This window comes from Coregonus lavaretus (assembly GCF_964263955.1).
Source record: "Coregonus lavaretus genome assembly, chromosome: 16".
Taxonomy (NCBI): Eukaryota; Metazoa; Chordata; class Actinopteri; order Salmoniformes; family Salmonidae; genus Coregonus; species Coregonus lavaretus.
The window spans coordinates 30666622-30682789 of NC_140003.1; the positions used below are offsets into that span (position 1 = coordinate 30666622).

The 16168-nt window shown below is 44.0% G+C and overlaps 1 protein-coding gene across 1 annotated transcript in view; it reads right to left on the minus strand.

Annotated features, from left to right (window-relative positions):
• The window catches only part of LOC311143787 (ecto-NOX disulfide-thiol exchanger 1-like), a gene marked incomplete at both ends in the record, with an annotated part of 58032 nt that overhangs the window by 7746 nt on the left and 34118 nt on the right, over positions 1–16168 (minus strand). Inside the window, 5 exons of the mRNA XM_084179669.1 lie at positions 2662–2769; positions 4159–4349; positions 5768–5885; positions 11795–11901; positions 13536–13748. Of these exons, the coding sequence (XP_084035795.1) occupies positions 2662–2769; positions 4159–4349; positions 5768–5885; positions 11795–11901; positions 13536–13748 (737 nt within the window). The remainder of the gene's footprint in view (positions 1–2661; positions 2770–4158; positions 4350–5767; positions 5886–11794; positions 11902–13535; positions 13749–16168) is intronic.

The window sequence follows — 16168 nt, forward strand, 5'->3', positions numbered from 1 at the left end:
CATCACCAACGAACGATCACGGTCCAAACACACCAAGACAGTCGTGAAGAGGTTACGACAAAGCCTATTCCCCCTCAGGAGACTGAAAAGATTTGGCATGGGTCCTCAGATCCTCACCATCGAGAGCATCCTGACTGGTTGCATCACCGCCTGGTATGGCAACTGCTTGGCCTCCGACCGCAAGACACTACAGAGGGTAGTGCGTACGGCCCAGTACATCACTGGGGCAAAGCTTCCTGCCATCCAGGACCTCTATACCAGGCGGTGTCAGAGGAAGGCCCTCAAAATTGTCAAAGACTCCAGCCACCCTAGTCATAGACTGTTCTCTCTGCTACCGCACGGCAAGCGGTACCGGAGTGCCAAGTCTAGGTCCAAAAGACTTCTCAACAGCTTCTACCACCAAGCCATAAGACTCCTGAACAGCTAATCATGGCTACCCGGACTATTTGCACTGCCCCCCCACCCCATCCTTTTTACGCTGCTGCTACTCTGTTAATTATTTATGCATAGTCACTTTAACTCTACCCACATGTACATATTACCTCAACTACCTCAACTAGCCGGTGCCCCCGCACATTGACTCTGCAACGGTACCCCCCTGTATATATAGCCTCCCTACCGTCACTTTATTTTACTTCTGCTCTTTTTTTTCTCAACACTTTTTTTTTGTTGTTGTTTTATTTTTACTTTTTTTGTTTAAAATAAATGCACTGTTGGTTAAGGGCTGTAAGTAAGCATTTCACTGTAATGTCTGCACCTGTTGTATTCGGCGCATGTGACCAATAAAATGTGATTTGATTTGACTAAATACTTTTTTCCCCCACTGTATATACACAAAAGTATGTGGACACCCCTTCAAATTAGTGGATTCGGCTATTTCAGCCACACCTGTTGCTGACAGGTGTATAAAATCGAGCACACTGCCATGCAATCTCCATACACAAACATTGGCAGGAGAATGGCCTTACTGAAGAGCTCAGTGACTTTCAATGTGGCACCGTCATAGGATGCCACTTTTCCAATAAGTCAGTTCGTAAAATTACTGCCCTGCTAGAGCTGCCCCGGTCAACTGTACGTGCTGTTATTGTGAAGTGGAAATGTCTAGGAGCAACAACAGCGGCTCAGCCGCGAAGTGGTAGGCAACACAAGCTCACAGAACGGGACCGCCGAATGCTGAAGTGCGTAGCGCATAAAAATCGTCTGTCCTCGGTTGCAACACTCACTACCGAGTTCCAAACTGCCCTGGAAGCAACATCAGCACAAAAACTGTTTGTCAGGAGCTTCATGAAATGGGTTTCCATGGCCGAGTAGCCGCACACAAGCCTAAGATCACCATGCGAAATGCCAAGCCTCGGCTGGAGTGGTGTAAAGCTCGCTGCCATTGGTCTCTGGAACAGTGGAAACGCGTTCTCTGGAGTGATGAATCACGCTTCACCATCTGGCAGTCCGACGGACAAATCTGGGTTTGGCAGATGCCAGGAGAACGCTACCTATTCCAATGCATAGTGTCAAATGTAAAGTTTGGTGGAGGAGGAATAATGGTCTGGGGCTGTTTTTCATGGTTCGGGCTAGGCCTCTTAGTTCCAGTGAAGGGAAATCTTAACGCTTCAGCATACAATGACATTCTAGACGGTTCTGTGCTTCCAACTTGGCAACAATTTGGGGAAGGCCCTTTCCTGTTTCAGCATGACAATGCCCCGGTGCACAAAGCGAGATCCATAAAGAAATGGTTTGTCGTGGAAGAACTTGACTGGCCTGCACTGAGCCCTGACCTCAACCCCATCGAACACCTTTGGGATGAATTGGAACGCAGACTGCGAGCCAGGCCTAATCGCCCAACATCAGTGCCCGACCTCACTAATGCTCTTGTGGCTGAATGGGAGCAAGTCCCTGCAGAAATGTTCCAACATCTAGTGGAAAGCCTTCCCAGAAGAGTGGAGACTGTTATAGCAGCAAAGGGGGAACCAACTCCATATTAATGCCCATGATTTTGGAATGAGATGTTCGACGAGCAGGTGTCCACATTATTATCATGTAGTGTATGTAGGATCTTTAGACTGTATGGAAACAATATATCCTCCCTGGAGGTTCTATCTATCTTTCTATTTGTTAATCAATTTATCCTCTCTAGGTATCCATCTATCTGATTCCAGCTGAATACACTCTTTCTCCACAGGAGCTCTGTTCTTATTGATGTTCCCATTACCTCAGTCCAATAACAGTCATGCACCAGTAACAGTTAGCATAATCAGATAGAATCAGAAAGATATTCATCCATCCACTGGTTGTATTATACTCACGCAACAGTACAGTGCTTCTGGGGATGCAAAGTATGTGTGTGTGCATGTGCATGTGCGTGTGTGTGTGCGCGTGTGTGCGTTCGTGTGACCCCCTACTGAGGGAAAGTGAGAGAAAGAGAGAGCCACTTGCATAGAAACAACAATAGAAAGACATATGGAGGGAGATAAGGAGAATACTTTAAGAGACAGTTACTGTATAGTAGCCTGCCAAAATAAATACTAGACTGCCACTACATGAAAACCATGTCCCTAACTCCCTTCCATCTAGCTCAGTCATATGAGTTTACACTCGTGTGTGTATGTGTGTGTGTGTGTGTGTGTGTGTGTGTGCATGTGTGTGCGTGCGTGCATGTTCTCTCACCTTGTCTCTCAGGGCTAGGACGTCTCCCTGCAGGTATCTGTGTTCGTCTCTAGCCTGCTCCAGCTCCACCTCCTTACTCCTCAGCTGCTCCTGCAGACTCAGCAGTTGCTGGGAGGAGAGAGACACACAGAGAGAGGCTGTTAGAGTTACACAACAGACCACAAAAGAGATAGATAGAGAGACACAGAGAGACAGTTACACAACAGACCACAACACAGTTAGATAGAGAGACACAGAGATAGACAGTTACACAACAGACCACAACACAGTTAGATAGAGAGACACAGAGATAGACAGTTACACAACAGACCACAACACAGTTAGATAGAGAGACACAGAGATAGACAGTTACACAACAGACCACAACACAGTTAGATAGAGAGACACAGAGAGAACCACACAGTGCTGGGAGGACAAAAACAACAGAGAAGATGATGAACACAGAGGAGACACCAGTGGCAGAAGGTGTTAGTGCTAGAGTAAGCAGGAACAACAGTAAGCAGAGGTGTGACTGTGTGTTGTGGTGTGTTGGTCTGTCTGAGTCAGGTTGTAAAGGGAGGGATTGTGATTGCGGTAGACAGGAGTCAGAATACATCAGTCTCTAATGCTCTGTGTCCTATGTACTTGTGCTATGACCTTTTGCTGGTGAAAGCACCGGTCCAAATACCTGCAGCATGTGATGGCAGTGTTGGCACTGTATTGTATTGATGCTTTATCAATTACTCAGTGGTGTAAGTAAAAATACTTGAAAGTACTACTTCAGTCTTCTTTGGGGGGGTATCTGTACTTTACTTTACTATTTATATTTTGTACAACTTTTACTTTTACTCCACTATATTCCTAAAGAAAATATGTACTTTTTACTTCATACATTTTCCCTGACACCTAAAAGTACTCGTTACATTTTTTGATTTGATTTATGTTATAATTATAGTGTCATGCATCTTCAGGATGCCCAGCCCACATTCTGAATGCTCAGGCAGGACAACTAGTCCCCAGGTCATTGCTGTAAATGAGAATGTGTTCTCAGTCAACTTACCTGGTAAAATAAGGGTAAAAAAAACAAAGAAATGTCTAATTCACACACCAATCAATATAATGTGTTGTCATCCCTACTACCTCTGATCTGGCGGACTCACTAAACACAAATACTGTGTTTGCATATTATGTCTGAGTGTTGGAGTGTGCCCCTGGCTGTCTGTAAATTAAAAAAAAACAAGAAAATCGTGCCGTCTGGTTTGCTTAATATAAGGAATTTGATGTACAGTATAGCATTTACTTTTACTTTGTACTCTTACTCAAGTATGAGTTGAGTACTCTTTCCACCACTGCAATTACTGTTGGTATAATCACAATCACAATAGTGTAATCACAGGTGCAGTATGATACAGGTGTAGATGGTGGAATGTAACTGCTGCATGTTGTGCATGCTCTGCTGTAGCAGGTGTGTGTACCTGTTGCATGTTGTGCATGCTCTGCTGTAGCAGGTGTGTGTACCTGTTGCATGTTGTGCATGCTCTGCTGCAGCAGGTGTGTGTGTGTGTCGGGGAAGTGTTCAGGGTCGTCAGGGCGGCAGGTCTTGCCTTGCTCCTTCCTCAGCAGCTCCACCTCGTTCCTGTAGGCATCCAGCTGCCAGCGCAGAGAGTCATTCTCCTCCCTCAGAGAGGCCCCAGACTGGCCACACACTCCTGGAGAGGAGGAGGGGAGAGCGGGTTAGACACAACATACACACAAATACACATATACACGCACACGCACACATACACACACACAAAGACCAGGGAGGTTTTCCAATGCCTCGCAAAGAAGGGCACCTATTGGTAGATGGGTAAAAAAAAAAAAAATCTGACATTGAATATCCCTTTGAGCATGGTGAAGTTATTAATTACACTTTGGATGGTGCATCAATACACCCAGTCACTACAAAGATACAGATGTCCTTCCTAATTCAGTTGCCAGAGAGGAAGGAAACCGCTCAGGGATTTCACCATGAGGCCAATGATGACTTTAAAACAGTTAATGGCTGTGATAGGAGAAAACTGAGGATGGATCAACAACATTTTTGTTATCCACAATACTAACCTAAATGACAGATTGAAAAGAAGGAAGCATTTACAGAATACAAATATTTCCAAAACATGCATCCTATTTGCAATAAGGCACTAAAGTAAAACTGTAAAACATTTGGCAAAGAAATGAACTTTATGTCATGAATATAAAAGCATTATGTTTGGGGCAAATCCAACACAACACATGACTGAGTACCACTCTTCATATTTTCAAGCATGGTGGTAGCTGCATCATGTTATGGGTATGCTTGTCATCGGCAAGGACTATGGAGTTTTTTATGATAAAAAGAGACGGAATAGAGCTAAGCACAGGCAAAATCCTAGAGGAAAACCTGGTTCAGTCTGCTTTCCAACAGACACTGGGAGACAAATTCATCTTTCAGCAGGACAATAACCTAAAACACAAGGCCAAATATACACTGGAGTTGTTTACCAAGACGACATTGAATGTTCCTGAGTGGCCTAATTACAGTTTTAAATTAAATCGTCTTGAAAATCTTGAAAATGGCTGTCTAGCAATGATCAACATCCAACTTGACAGAGTTTGAAGAATTTAAAAAATAATAATGTGCAAATATTGTACAATCCAGGTGTGCAAAGCTCTTATAGACTTAACCAGAAAGACTCACAGCTGTAATCACTGCCAAAGGTGATTCTGACATGTATTGAGTCAGGGGTGTGAATACTTATGTAAATGAGATATTTCTGTATTTCCTTTTCAATACATTTGCAAACATTTCTAAAAACATGGTTTCACTTTGTCATTATGGGGTATTGTGTGTAGATGTGTGAGATAAAACATATATTTACTCCATTTTGAATTCAGGCTGTAACACAACAAAATGTGGAATAAGTCAAGGGGTATGAATAATTTCTGAAGGCACTGTATACTTTAGCAGTCTGGTGATTTATGAGCTACAGTGGCCTGCCATCATTAAAAGGTACAAGTGCCTAGGGGCTAGGGGTTAAGGGCCAAGGGCTAGGGGCTATGGACTATGCCAGGCGTAGATTTGGGATTGGGCTTGTGTCTGTCCTACCGTTTTCCTCCATGCGTATCTTCTTACAGGGGCTCTCATCCGAGTCGTCGTCAGACATCTCCATCTCCTCCTCCCGGCGAATCCCCATGATCTCCTCAATGTGGGCATTTCTCAGCTCCTGTCACATCACAACACAAGGACCCCTCAGTTTCTCAGTCCTATACACCCAGCCAGATGCCTGTCTAAAAATGGTTTCAACCAGACTGCTCCTGGTAATGTGTTCTAAAACAAACTTTATATGTTGTACCTGTGGACAGAGTCTGTGGTGGAAGAGGATCAAATTGGCCTTAGACACTGATCCAACATCAGTTTTGTGTTTCACGTCCCCAAGGGTTATGGTTAGGATTTAGGGGGTACGGTAAACTGATCCTAGATCTGTGCCTATGGGCAGTTTGAACGATTCATTTTTAAAAACATGCTAAAGACAGAGCATAGAAATCATCTCATTCTTCCAGCTGCTCTGATAACTAGTACTATCTCAGCTGTGAGGCTGTCTAATACCACCACTGTGAAATCTCTCCTCAGATAGAGTAAATATGCTTAGCAATGACTCAGCTATGGGAGAGTGGGATCGAGTTATGAGAAGAGAAGGAAGAGAGAGAAGGGAGAGAGGGTTGGATGGAGGGCTTTGTTATGTGTGACTGTGAGCTGCAGTACTGAACCAGCCAGAGCCTTTTTCTTAGAAGCTACAGTAGGGCATGAAGACCAATGGTATTTAGAGCCGTATCTGATCTAATGATTTCTGCCGTCTCCATTATCAGTTCATATTCAAACTGTAATTTCATACTACTGTCATGGAGGATGTGGATACTGACATCAATAGCTAATTAATTCACAGCCATTTGTCATTCAGATAATCTATGACGCTTCAGGCTGCAGAGTTACAGTACCTTACTTGAACTACTTGAACACTTACCAAGCATACTACTGACCCTTAACGAAGGATTTCACAATGGTGGCATTCTAGCAAGACTCACTCCACTGTGTGTCACTTCTTCCAAAGCAATGCCTTACCTCTGGTTGCTATGACAATAGTGATGATTCCTTTCTCACCGACTTGACTTAGAGACTGTATGAACATAGAGGGCTTGCAGTATGAATTAGGCTTGGGCGGTATACCGTATATACCGGGGGGGGGGGGGGGGGGGGGGCTAGCTTGCAAGGTCAAATCAAGCTTATTGGTTTCAGCAGAGACAATCAATCCCCTCCTGGTTCAGGATCCCTGCTGCCTAAATTTGTTTTGTGCGTTTCTTTAATGTTTGGATAGAAATAGCGCCACTTGTGTGCACTGCCGGTAATACCGTATACCCCAGTATGGTACAGGAACAGTATGGTATGATGGTATGAAAATCTGGATACCGCCCAACCCTAGTATGAATGGTCATATTAGGTTAACATCTGTCCTGATAACTCTGGTCCCCACAGACAGACATCCTCATATCATTACTTTCAATTCATGGTCTCCAAATGGCCAAATCAAGACCAAGGGGGTGTATAATAATATATTTTTCACATCCAGGTTTGTGCAGTGTTTCTACAACCTAAAAGATTCCAATTCCATGAGATCAATAGGATGTTTTTGTTTAGTTCTAATGAAAGTGATAACTAACATTTATACCATCGCATTGTTGAATACTCGTTTCTGATTGGTTTGAAGGGCATTCTAGAGCATACATTGTTTCCCTAGAACGCACAGTATAATTGCACGGTATAATTAAATGGCTATGAAGTTCATTCTATTTTTGAGCTGCTTTTGATAGCAAAAGTCGAATTGAAAACATTATTGGCATAGTTTAATTCGATTTTAATAATAGCAAGATAGGATGATGGTTTGGTTAGCTAAGCTAACAAGTCTGTTTGTTTGGTTACCACGGCAACTACTGTAGCTATCTAGCTAGCTAGTAAAGCTACTTCAGTGGATGTTGTCACATTTCTACTGCCAAATTAATACATTTCTAGCGGCAAATATGTTAATTTCTTGCCATGGTATAAAATGGATAATCAACTCAGGGCTTTATGTGTTCTATGGAAAATAATGCAACTCTGTGGAAGGTGGGTTCCACTCCACTAACGCGTCGTGGAACACACCTTCCACGTCGTGCACTATTTTCCAGAGAATGCATAGCCCCTCGTTGATTATCCCTTACGTAATGAATATTCCAGAATGCTGACTCGTTATACTCCCAATGAATTATTGATCTGAGTCTTAACCCTGGAAGCCTCTGATACCAAAGCACCCGCTCACACTTTCTAGAAGGTTACATCTGCGCTTGTGGGTGTAATAAAATAAATAATTTGATGGGTGCTTATATTTGTCCTATTTACAAGTGTGAATTGGAAATGTGTTTTTTTTGCATATCCCCACTCCCTGAGGGTGTCTCAGGGAGAGTTGGAATATGCAAAAAACACATTTCCAATGTCACGGCCAGAGTCTGCCATAATAAACAGCAACCCTGGAGCAATTAAATAAAATAAAATAAAATGTTATTTGCCACATGCGCCGAATACAACAGGTGTAGACCTTACAGTGAAATACTTACTTTCAAGCCCTTAAACAACAATGCAGTTTTAAGAAAATAAAAAAAGTGTTAAGTAAAAAATAGATAAGTAACAAATTAAAATAGCAAATAATTTTAAAGCAGCAGTAAAATAAAATAACAGTAGGGAGGCTATATACAGGTGGTACCGGTACAGAGTCAATGTGCGGGGGCACCGGTTAGTCGAGGTAATATGTACATGTGCGTAGAGTTAAAGTGAATATGCACAGATAATAAACAGAGTAGCAGCAGCGTAAAATAGGGTGTGGGGGTGGGGTGTGGGGGCAATGCAAATATCCGGGTATCCATGATTAGCTGTTCAGGAATCTTATGGCTTGGGGGTAGAAGCTGTTAAGAAGCTTTTTGGACCTAGACTTGGCGCTCCAGTACTGCTTGCCGTGCGGTAGCAGAGAGAACAGTCTATGACTAGGGTGGCTGGAGTCTTTGACAATTTTTAGGGCCTTCCTCTGACACCGCCTGGTATAGAGGTCCTGGCAGGAAGCTTGGCCCCAGTAATGTACTGGGCCGTACGCACTACCCTCTGTAGTGGCTTGCGGTCAGAGGCCGAGCAGCTGCCATACCAGGCGGTGATGCAACCAGTCAGGATGCTCTCGATGGTGCAGCTGTAGAACTTTTTGAAGATCTGAGGACCCATACCAAATCTTTTCAGTCTCCTGAGGGGGAATAGGCTTTGTCGTGCCCTCTTCACGACTGTCTTGGTGTGTTTGGACCATGATAGTTTGTTGGAGATGTGGACACCAAGGAACTTGAAGCTCTCAACCTGTTCCACTACAGCCCCCCGTCGATGAGAATGGGGGCGTGCTCAGCCCTCTTTTTTTTCTTCCTGTAGTCCACAATCATCTTCTTTGTCTTGATCACGTTGAGGGAGAGATTCTTATCCTGGCACCACACGGCCAGGTCTTTGACCTCCTCCCTATAGGCTGGCTCATCGTTGTCGGTGATCAGGCCTACCACTGTTGTGTCGTCGGCAAACTTAATGATGGTTTTTGAGTCGTGCCTGGCCATGCAGTCATGGGTGAACAGGGAGTACATGAGGGGACTGAGCACACACCCCTGAGGGGCCCCCGTGTTGAGGATCAGCGTGGCAGATGTATTGTTACCTACCCTTACCACCTGGGGGCGGCCCGTCAGGAAGTCCAGGATCCAGTTGCAGAGGGAGGTGTTTAGTCCCAGGGTCCTTAGCTTAGTGATGAGCTTTGAGGGCACTATGGTGTTGAACACTGAGCTGTAGTCAATGAATAGCATTCTCACGTAGGTGTTCCTCTTGTCCAGGTGGGAAAGGGCAGTGTGGAGTGCAATAGAGATTGCATCATCTGTGGAAATATTGGGGCGGTATGCAAATTGGAGTGGGTCTAGGGTTTCTGAGATAATGGTGTTGATGTGAGCCATGACCAGCCTTTCAAAACACTTCATGGCTACAGACTTGAGTGCTACGGGTCGGTAGTCATTTAGGCAGGTTATCTTAGTGTTCTTGGGCACAGGGACTATGGTGGTCTGCTTGAAACATGTTGGTATTACAGACTCAGTCAGGGACATGTTCAAAATGTCAGTGAAGACATTTGCCAGTTGGTCAGCGCATGCTCGGAGTACATGTCCTGGTAATCCGTCTAGCCCTGCGGCCTTGTGAATGTTGACCTGCTTACAAGTTTTACTCACATCGGCTACGGAGAGCCGTGATCACATAGTCATCCGGAACAGCTGATGCTTTCATGCATGCTTCAGTGTTGCTTGCCTCGAAGGAGCATAGAAGTGATTTAGCTCGTCTGGTAGGCTTGTGTCACTGGGCAGCTCGCGGCTGTGCTTCCCTTTGTAGTCTGTAATAGTTTTCAAGCCCTGCCACATCCGATGAGCGTCGGAGCCGGTGTAGTACGATTCAATCTTAGTCCTGTATTGACTCTTTGCCTGTTTGATGGTTCGTCGGAGGGTATAGTGGATTTCTTATAAATGTCCCGGTTAGAGGCCCGCTCCTTGAAAGCGGCAGCTCTACCCTTTAGCTCAGTGAGGATGTTGCCTGTAATCCATGGCTTCTGGTTAGGGTATGTACGGTCACTGTGGGGACAACGTCATCGATGCACTTATTGATGAAGACAGTGACTGGTGATTCCTGCTTTAGTTTTTGCTTATTAGCAGGAATCAGGAGGAAAGAGTTATGGTCAAATTTGCCAAATGGAGGGTGAGGGAGAGCTTTGTATGCTTCTCTGTGTGTGGAGTAAAGCTGGTCTAGAGTTTTTTTTCCTCTGGTTGCACATTTAACATGCTGGTAGAAATTAGGTAGAACGTATTTAAGTTTCCCTGCATTAAAGTCCCCGGCCACTAGGAACGCTGCCTCTGGATGAGCGTTTTCCTGTTTGCTTATGGCCTTATACAGCTCATTGAGTGCAATCTTAGTGCCAGCATCGGTTTGTGTGGTAAATAGTGTGGTCGACAGCTTATCATGAGATACTCTACCTCAGGCGAGCAAAACCTTGAGACTTCCTTAGTATTAGATTTTATGCCCCAGCTGTTGTTTACAAATATACACAGACCGCCACACCTTGTCTTACCGGAGTCAGCCGTTCTATCCTGCCGATGTAGCGTATATCCCGCCAGCTGTATGTTATCCATGTCGTCGTTCAGCCACGACTCGGTGAAACATAAGATATTACAGTTTTTTGTGTCCCGTTGGTAGGATAACCTTAATCTTAGGTCGTCCAATTTATTTTCAAATGATTGAACATTGGCTAATAGGAGTTATGGAAGAGGCAGTTTACTCGCTCGCCGTTGGCTCCTTAAAAGGCACCCCAACTTACGTCCACAATATCTCTGTCTCTTTCTCATGCGAATGACAGGGATTTGGGCCTTGTCGGGTGTCTGTAGAATATCCTTCGCGTCCGACTCGTTGAAGAAAAAATCTTCGTCCAATATGAGGTGAGTAATCGCTGTCCTAATATCCAGAAGCTCTTTTCGGGCATAAGAGACGGTGGCAGAAACATTATGTACAGAATAAATCTTCTCCGGCACCATAAGCTAGACTAGTCTTCACAAAGGTTCTGCATCTTGAATCTTGCTCAAAGGCACATCTACAGATTTTTCACCCTGTCGGCTCGGGGATTCGAACAAGCAACCTTTCGGTTAACTGGCCCAACGCTCTAACCGCTAGGCTACCTGCCAACTCTGTGTGGGTGCATGTGTGTGTGTATGTTTCATCGATGTGAGGAAACAGTATACGAATGGCACTGTAGGAGAGAAACACATAGCATCAGAAGATCAGAACAGCATGGTGGTCTGTCCATCGGTCTGTGTATCTGTGAGGCCACAGCAGTCTGTCCATCTATCTGTCCATCTGTCTGTGTATCTGTGAGGCCACAGCAGTCTGTAACAACAGCAACATGAAACACAGTAGGACTCATGTCAACCCGGCTAGAGTGTCTGTCTGTCAACCTGACAAGGAATAAGACAAGGAATAAGGGGGTAAGGAGAGAGTACCAACCTCACACTGCTTTCTCCAAATGTCTATGTTCTTGCGCTGCGCTTTAGAGAAATGGTCCCATGCCTTCTGCCTGGAGGCAGCGGTGAACACAGCCGTGATCTGCTCGACTTCGGGTGAACAGGGGAGTCAAGACAAGACAAGGCTTTATGTAGAGCTTAGATCCTACTGTACCACCCAGGCACAACAGCACACAGAGGAGACACTAGGGAGCGTCATCCTGCCAGCCTGGGTTAGTAGACCCCATTGCATTTACCTGTACCACCAACAACATATCATCGCTGTAGGATAAAAACCTCTCATCTACGAAACAGAAACATTTCAGGAAATTGAAAAATACGTCCATATTTTCTCATTAAAGCTGGAATCTGCATTAGGTGAAAGAGCTCCACGCGTAGGCCCAGGCACATTTGTTATTGGTTTTGTTTTGTTTATGAAAGGAAGAAAGGAGCATTCGGCCACTTGGTAAAAAACACTGTAGTACATACTCTGATGTTCTATCACGCGTGCAATAATGTGCAATGATGTAAAAATAATAATAATAATTGTTGGTTAAGGTAACGTCTTTGTTGTTGTAATATCGCAAACGGACGTGGCAGTTTCACCACTACGGATTCCAGCTTTAATTAACATACAATTATGAAACTTCAGAAGCTATTTTGAATAAATGTTCTTGGTCGTAGAGTCATTGGAAATAACTGAGTTACAAGGTTTTCATCTGACAGCAACAATATTGAGAATCATTGGGTGGGTTGTGATTTTGACACATTGTTTTTGTTGGTTTGTAGGGCCTGATATGGTTAAATGCTGGTCATTGTATTACCTGGTGTCTCCTCCCCAGTGCTGTACAGTACTTACATTTCATACCTGTTGATTCAGTTCCATCAGGACTGTCAAAGACAACATTCTACAATGGGTGGCTGGCTTGTGATACTAAATGTTTTCATGGATAAAGTAGGTCTAGACATACTATTGAACTTGCATAAAATGTGTCTTTAATTTGTTATGAATCATTCATAACTCTTTTGGGAATTGTCTGTAGTCGTCACCATCCTTTCCACCAGTAGAATAATGTTGCCCTTAAAGTTTTGTTCTGTTCTGATTGCATACTGTCATATTCATCTTCAATAAACAATAGGAGGTTTAAAAAGTGTAATTATTACTACTGGACTAGTGCACTGTGACCATGTCAACATTAAAACTACATCCCCTCATCATCCCCTCTTCTGGTGATTCTGTATCTCTGGACTTTGCTTCATGGATTTTCATGTTAAAGCAACACCAGACGACTATATAGCTCTGTTTTATTTCCCAGTGTTGAGCATAAAAAATACGATTCAAAATAGCACCATTTAAACAGTCATAAGACGTTGATAAATCTTGTTGTCATCTCATTGTCTTTCCAGATCGTATTTCATATAATTTCAATATCAGTCCATACTGTACATTGACATTGTTTGAGAGTGCCTGCTGGAGGGATACTGTTCTACGATGCCTACCTGGGAGTTAGGTAGATCAGTTGGTCCTCTCCTGTAGAACGCTCAGGACACTGTACTGTACTTACCTCTGTCTGGTCTCTGACTAGTGTCACCCTCCCCAACTACTGGCTTATCACTGTACAGCTGTATAGAACAACTGGCCTTTAGTGCTATGTGAAAGGTACCTGTAGTGCACTGTGTCTAGGAAGGGTTTATGAGAATTAAGTGTTACAGGTAGTGTATAGTGTGTCTAGTTAGATGCTTACACTGAGTCAGTATGGCCAGCAGGGCATTTTTAAACGTCTCCTTAGCTAGCTCCATCTCCTCCTCGTGCTGGGCCTTCTCACTCATCAGCCTCCGGACGTGGCTATTGGCCGACTGGATCATAGAGTAGAAGTGATTGGCTGACCGCCGGTTGACCTCACCATGGTCGATCCACGTGAACAGGACTGCAGTCGCCTCGCTGAACTTATGGTCATCTGGAGGAGAGCGAGAGGAGAGGAGAAGATTTAGGGTAAGGTTTTTAAACCGTGAAACTGAAAGCCTACGAAACTGCACTTTGGTATTTCTTGAAATAAGCTACACTGAACAAAAATATAAATGCAACAACAAAGATTTTACTGAGTTACAGTTCATACAGTATAAGGAAAGTTGTCAAATGAAATAAATAAATTAGGCCCTAATCTATGGATTTCACATGACTGGGAATATAGATATGCATCTGTTGGTCACAGATACCACAGATACCTCCAGCGTGCCAGTGGCCATCGAAGGTGAGTATTTGCCCACTGAAGTCGGTTACGATGCCGAACTGCTGTCAGGTCAAGACCCTGGGGAGGACGACGAGCACGCAGATGAGCTTCCCCAAGACGATTTCTGACAGTTTGTGCAGAAATTCTTCAGTTGTGCAAACCGTAGTCTGTGGTTGTGAGGCCAGTTGGACATTCTGCCAAATTCTCTAAAACAACGTTGAAGGCGGCTTATGGTACAGAAACGAACATTAAATTATCTGGCAACAGCTCTGGTGGACATTCCTGCAGTCAGCATGTCAATTGCACGCTCCCTCCCTCATTGTGTTGTGTGACAAAACGTAAAATTTTAGAGTGGACTTTCTTTGTCCCCAGCACAAGGTGCACCTGTGAATTGATCATGCTGTTTAATCAGCTTCTTGATATGCCACACCTGTCAGGTGGATGGATTATCTTGGCAAAGTAGAAATGGTCACTAACAGGGACGTAAACAAATTTGTGCACAAAATTTGAGAGAAATTCTATTTTTGTGCGTATGGAAAATTTGATTTTATTTCTGCTCATGACAAGTAGGACCAACACTTTACATGTTGCATTTACATTTTTGTTCAGTGTATACGGCCATGTACTTTAAAGAAATGATATTTCTCTTTCCTTCATGCTTCCGTGCACAGGAACAGAACAGCATGGGGAGATGAACTATCAGACTGTTTCATATCTTCTGAGTGGATGAGACCACACAGTCCGTTCTCAACACAAAATGCATTTCTGGGTTGGAATCAACAGAAACTAGTTGTTGAGTGAGCATAGACTCTTTAACTGTCTGTGTCTCGGTGGGCCTTTGTTGAATGTATTCTTCACATTTGAATAATAATTGAAAAGTGCCACAGAGCCGCGTCCGATCGCACAGCACAGAGTGAATTAGAAATCGTTTAATGAGCTCAATACCCACTGCAACATGACCTGAGAGCACACTGTCACTTGGCTGAAAACACTTTTCACCGCACAGCTCTAGTCCTATTCAGAAGAGCCTGCAGAGTACAATCATACAATCATATTATAGAGAAGTCACATGAAGGTATTGCGGGCCAGCACAACACAGGGAATAATGGAAGTCTATTTCCCTAGCCTTTTCAATTAATAATCAAAGCAAAATATCTCTCTGTGTTTGGCTATGTGTAATGAAAAGCTTCTTGGAGAATTAAACATCTCTGTAGTAATAGCCAGTGGTGTAGTGGAGCGTAAACCTTTCTTTATTTTGTGCGAGCGTTTACCTACTCATCGCTTGATATGTGTGTGACACAGACTCACACATATATAAAGACACACACACACTCTGGCTCGCCCTCTTCGCTCCCCTCCTCTCTCTGTCATCTATTGTGACCAACAGTCAGGCAGTCTCTAGTGCTGCAGCCTCAGTGTGAAGGCTTTAAGCATCCCTTCATAGAAGCAGCTGTATGTGAGTTGAGAGAGAGACAGAGTAATGCTCTGTAATGTTGTAATGAATATGATTAAGGTATTTACCCGCCTGAGAATGTAAAAGCATTAACCAGAGGCTGTTTGAATGAATATGATTATGAAGAAACAGAACACTTTCAAACACCGCTCTGAACAGAATAGGGGGACAAGGAAGATCGCACAGAGAGAGAGAAAGAGAGAAGCAATATTAGCAGGAAAGCACAGAATGGGAAAAGAAATGAAGCATCAGCGATTGGAATGAGGAGGCAGGACGACACACATTTCCCACCAGCGTGACAAAGAAATCTAGGAATTCTGAGCTCCAGGGAATGTGATGAAGGGAAGGAAGGGGTGTACAATAAGGGGAGGGGGGTGGGAGGGGTGGTAACTGGTGAGAACACAGCATGACATCTCCCAGCCGTGACCCATCACATTATCATACGCTTCATTGAGAGATGATAGAGAAAAAGACTCTCTGCCTCATATCTATTGTATCAATGTGACTCCTCCAATGGTTCATGTGACATGTCTGTTGTTACTGCTGTAGGGGTTGGAGCTGACTGATGGCTGATGAGGTAGAGGGGGCAACAGAGTCAAACTCCCCTATCAGATTAAACTTGGGAACAGGGAACAGAGGGAGGAGAGGGAGGAGAGGGAACAGAGGGAACAGAGGGAGGAGAGGGAGGAGAGGG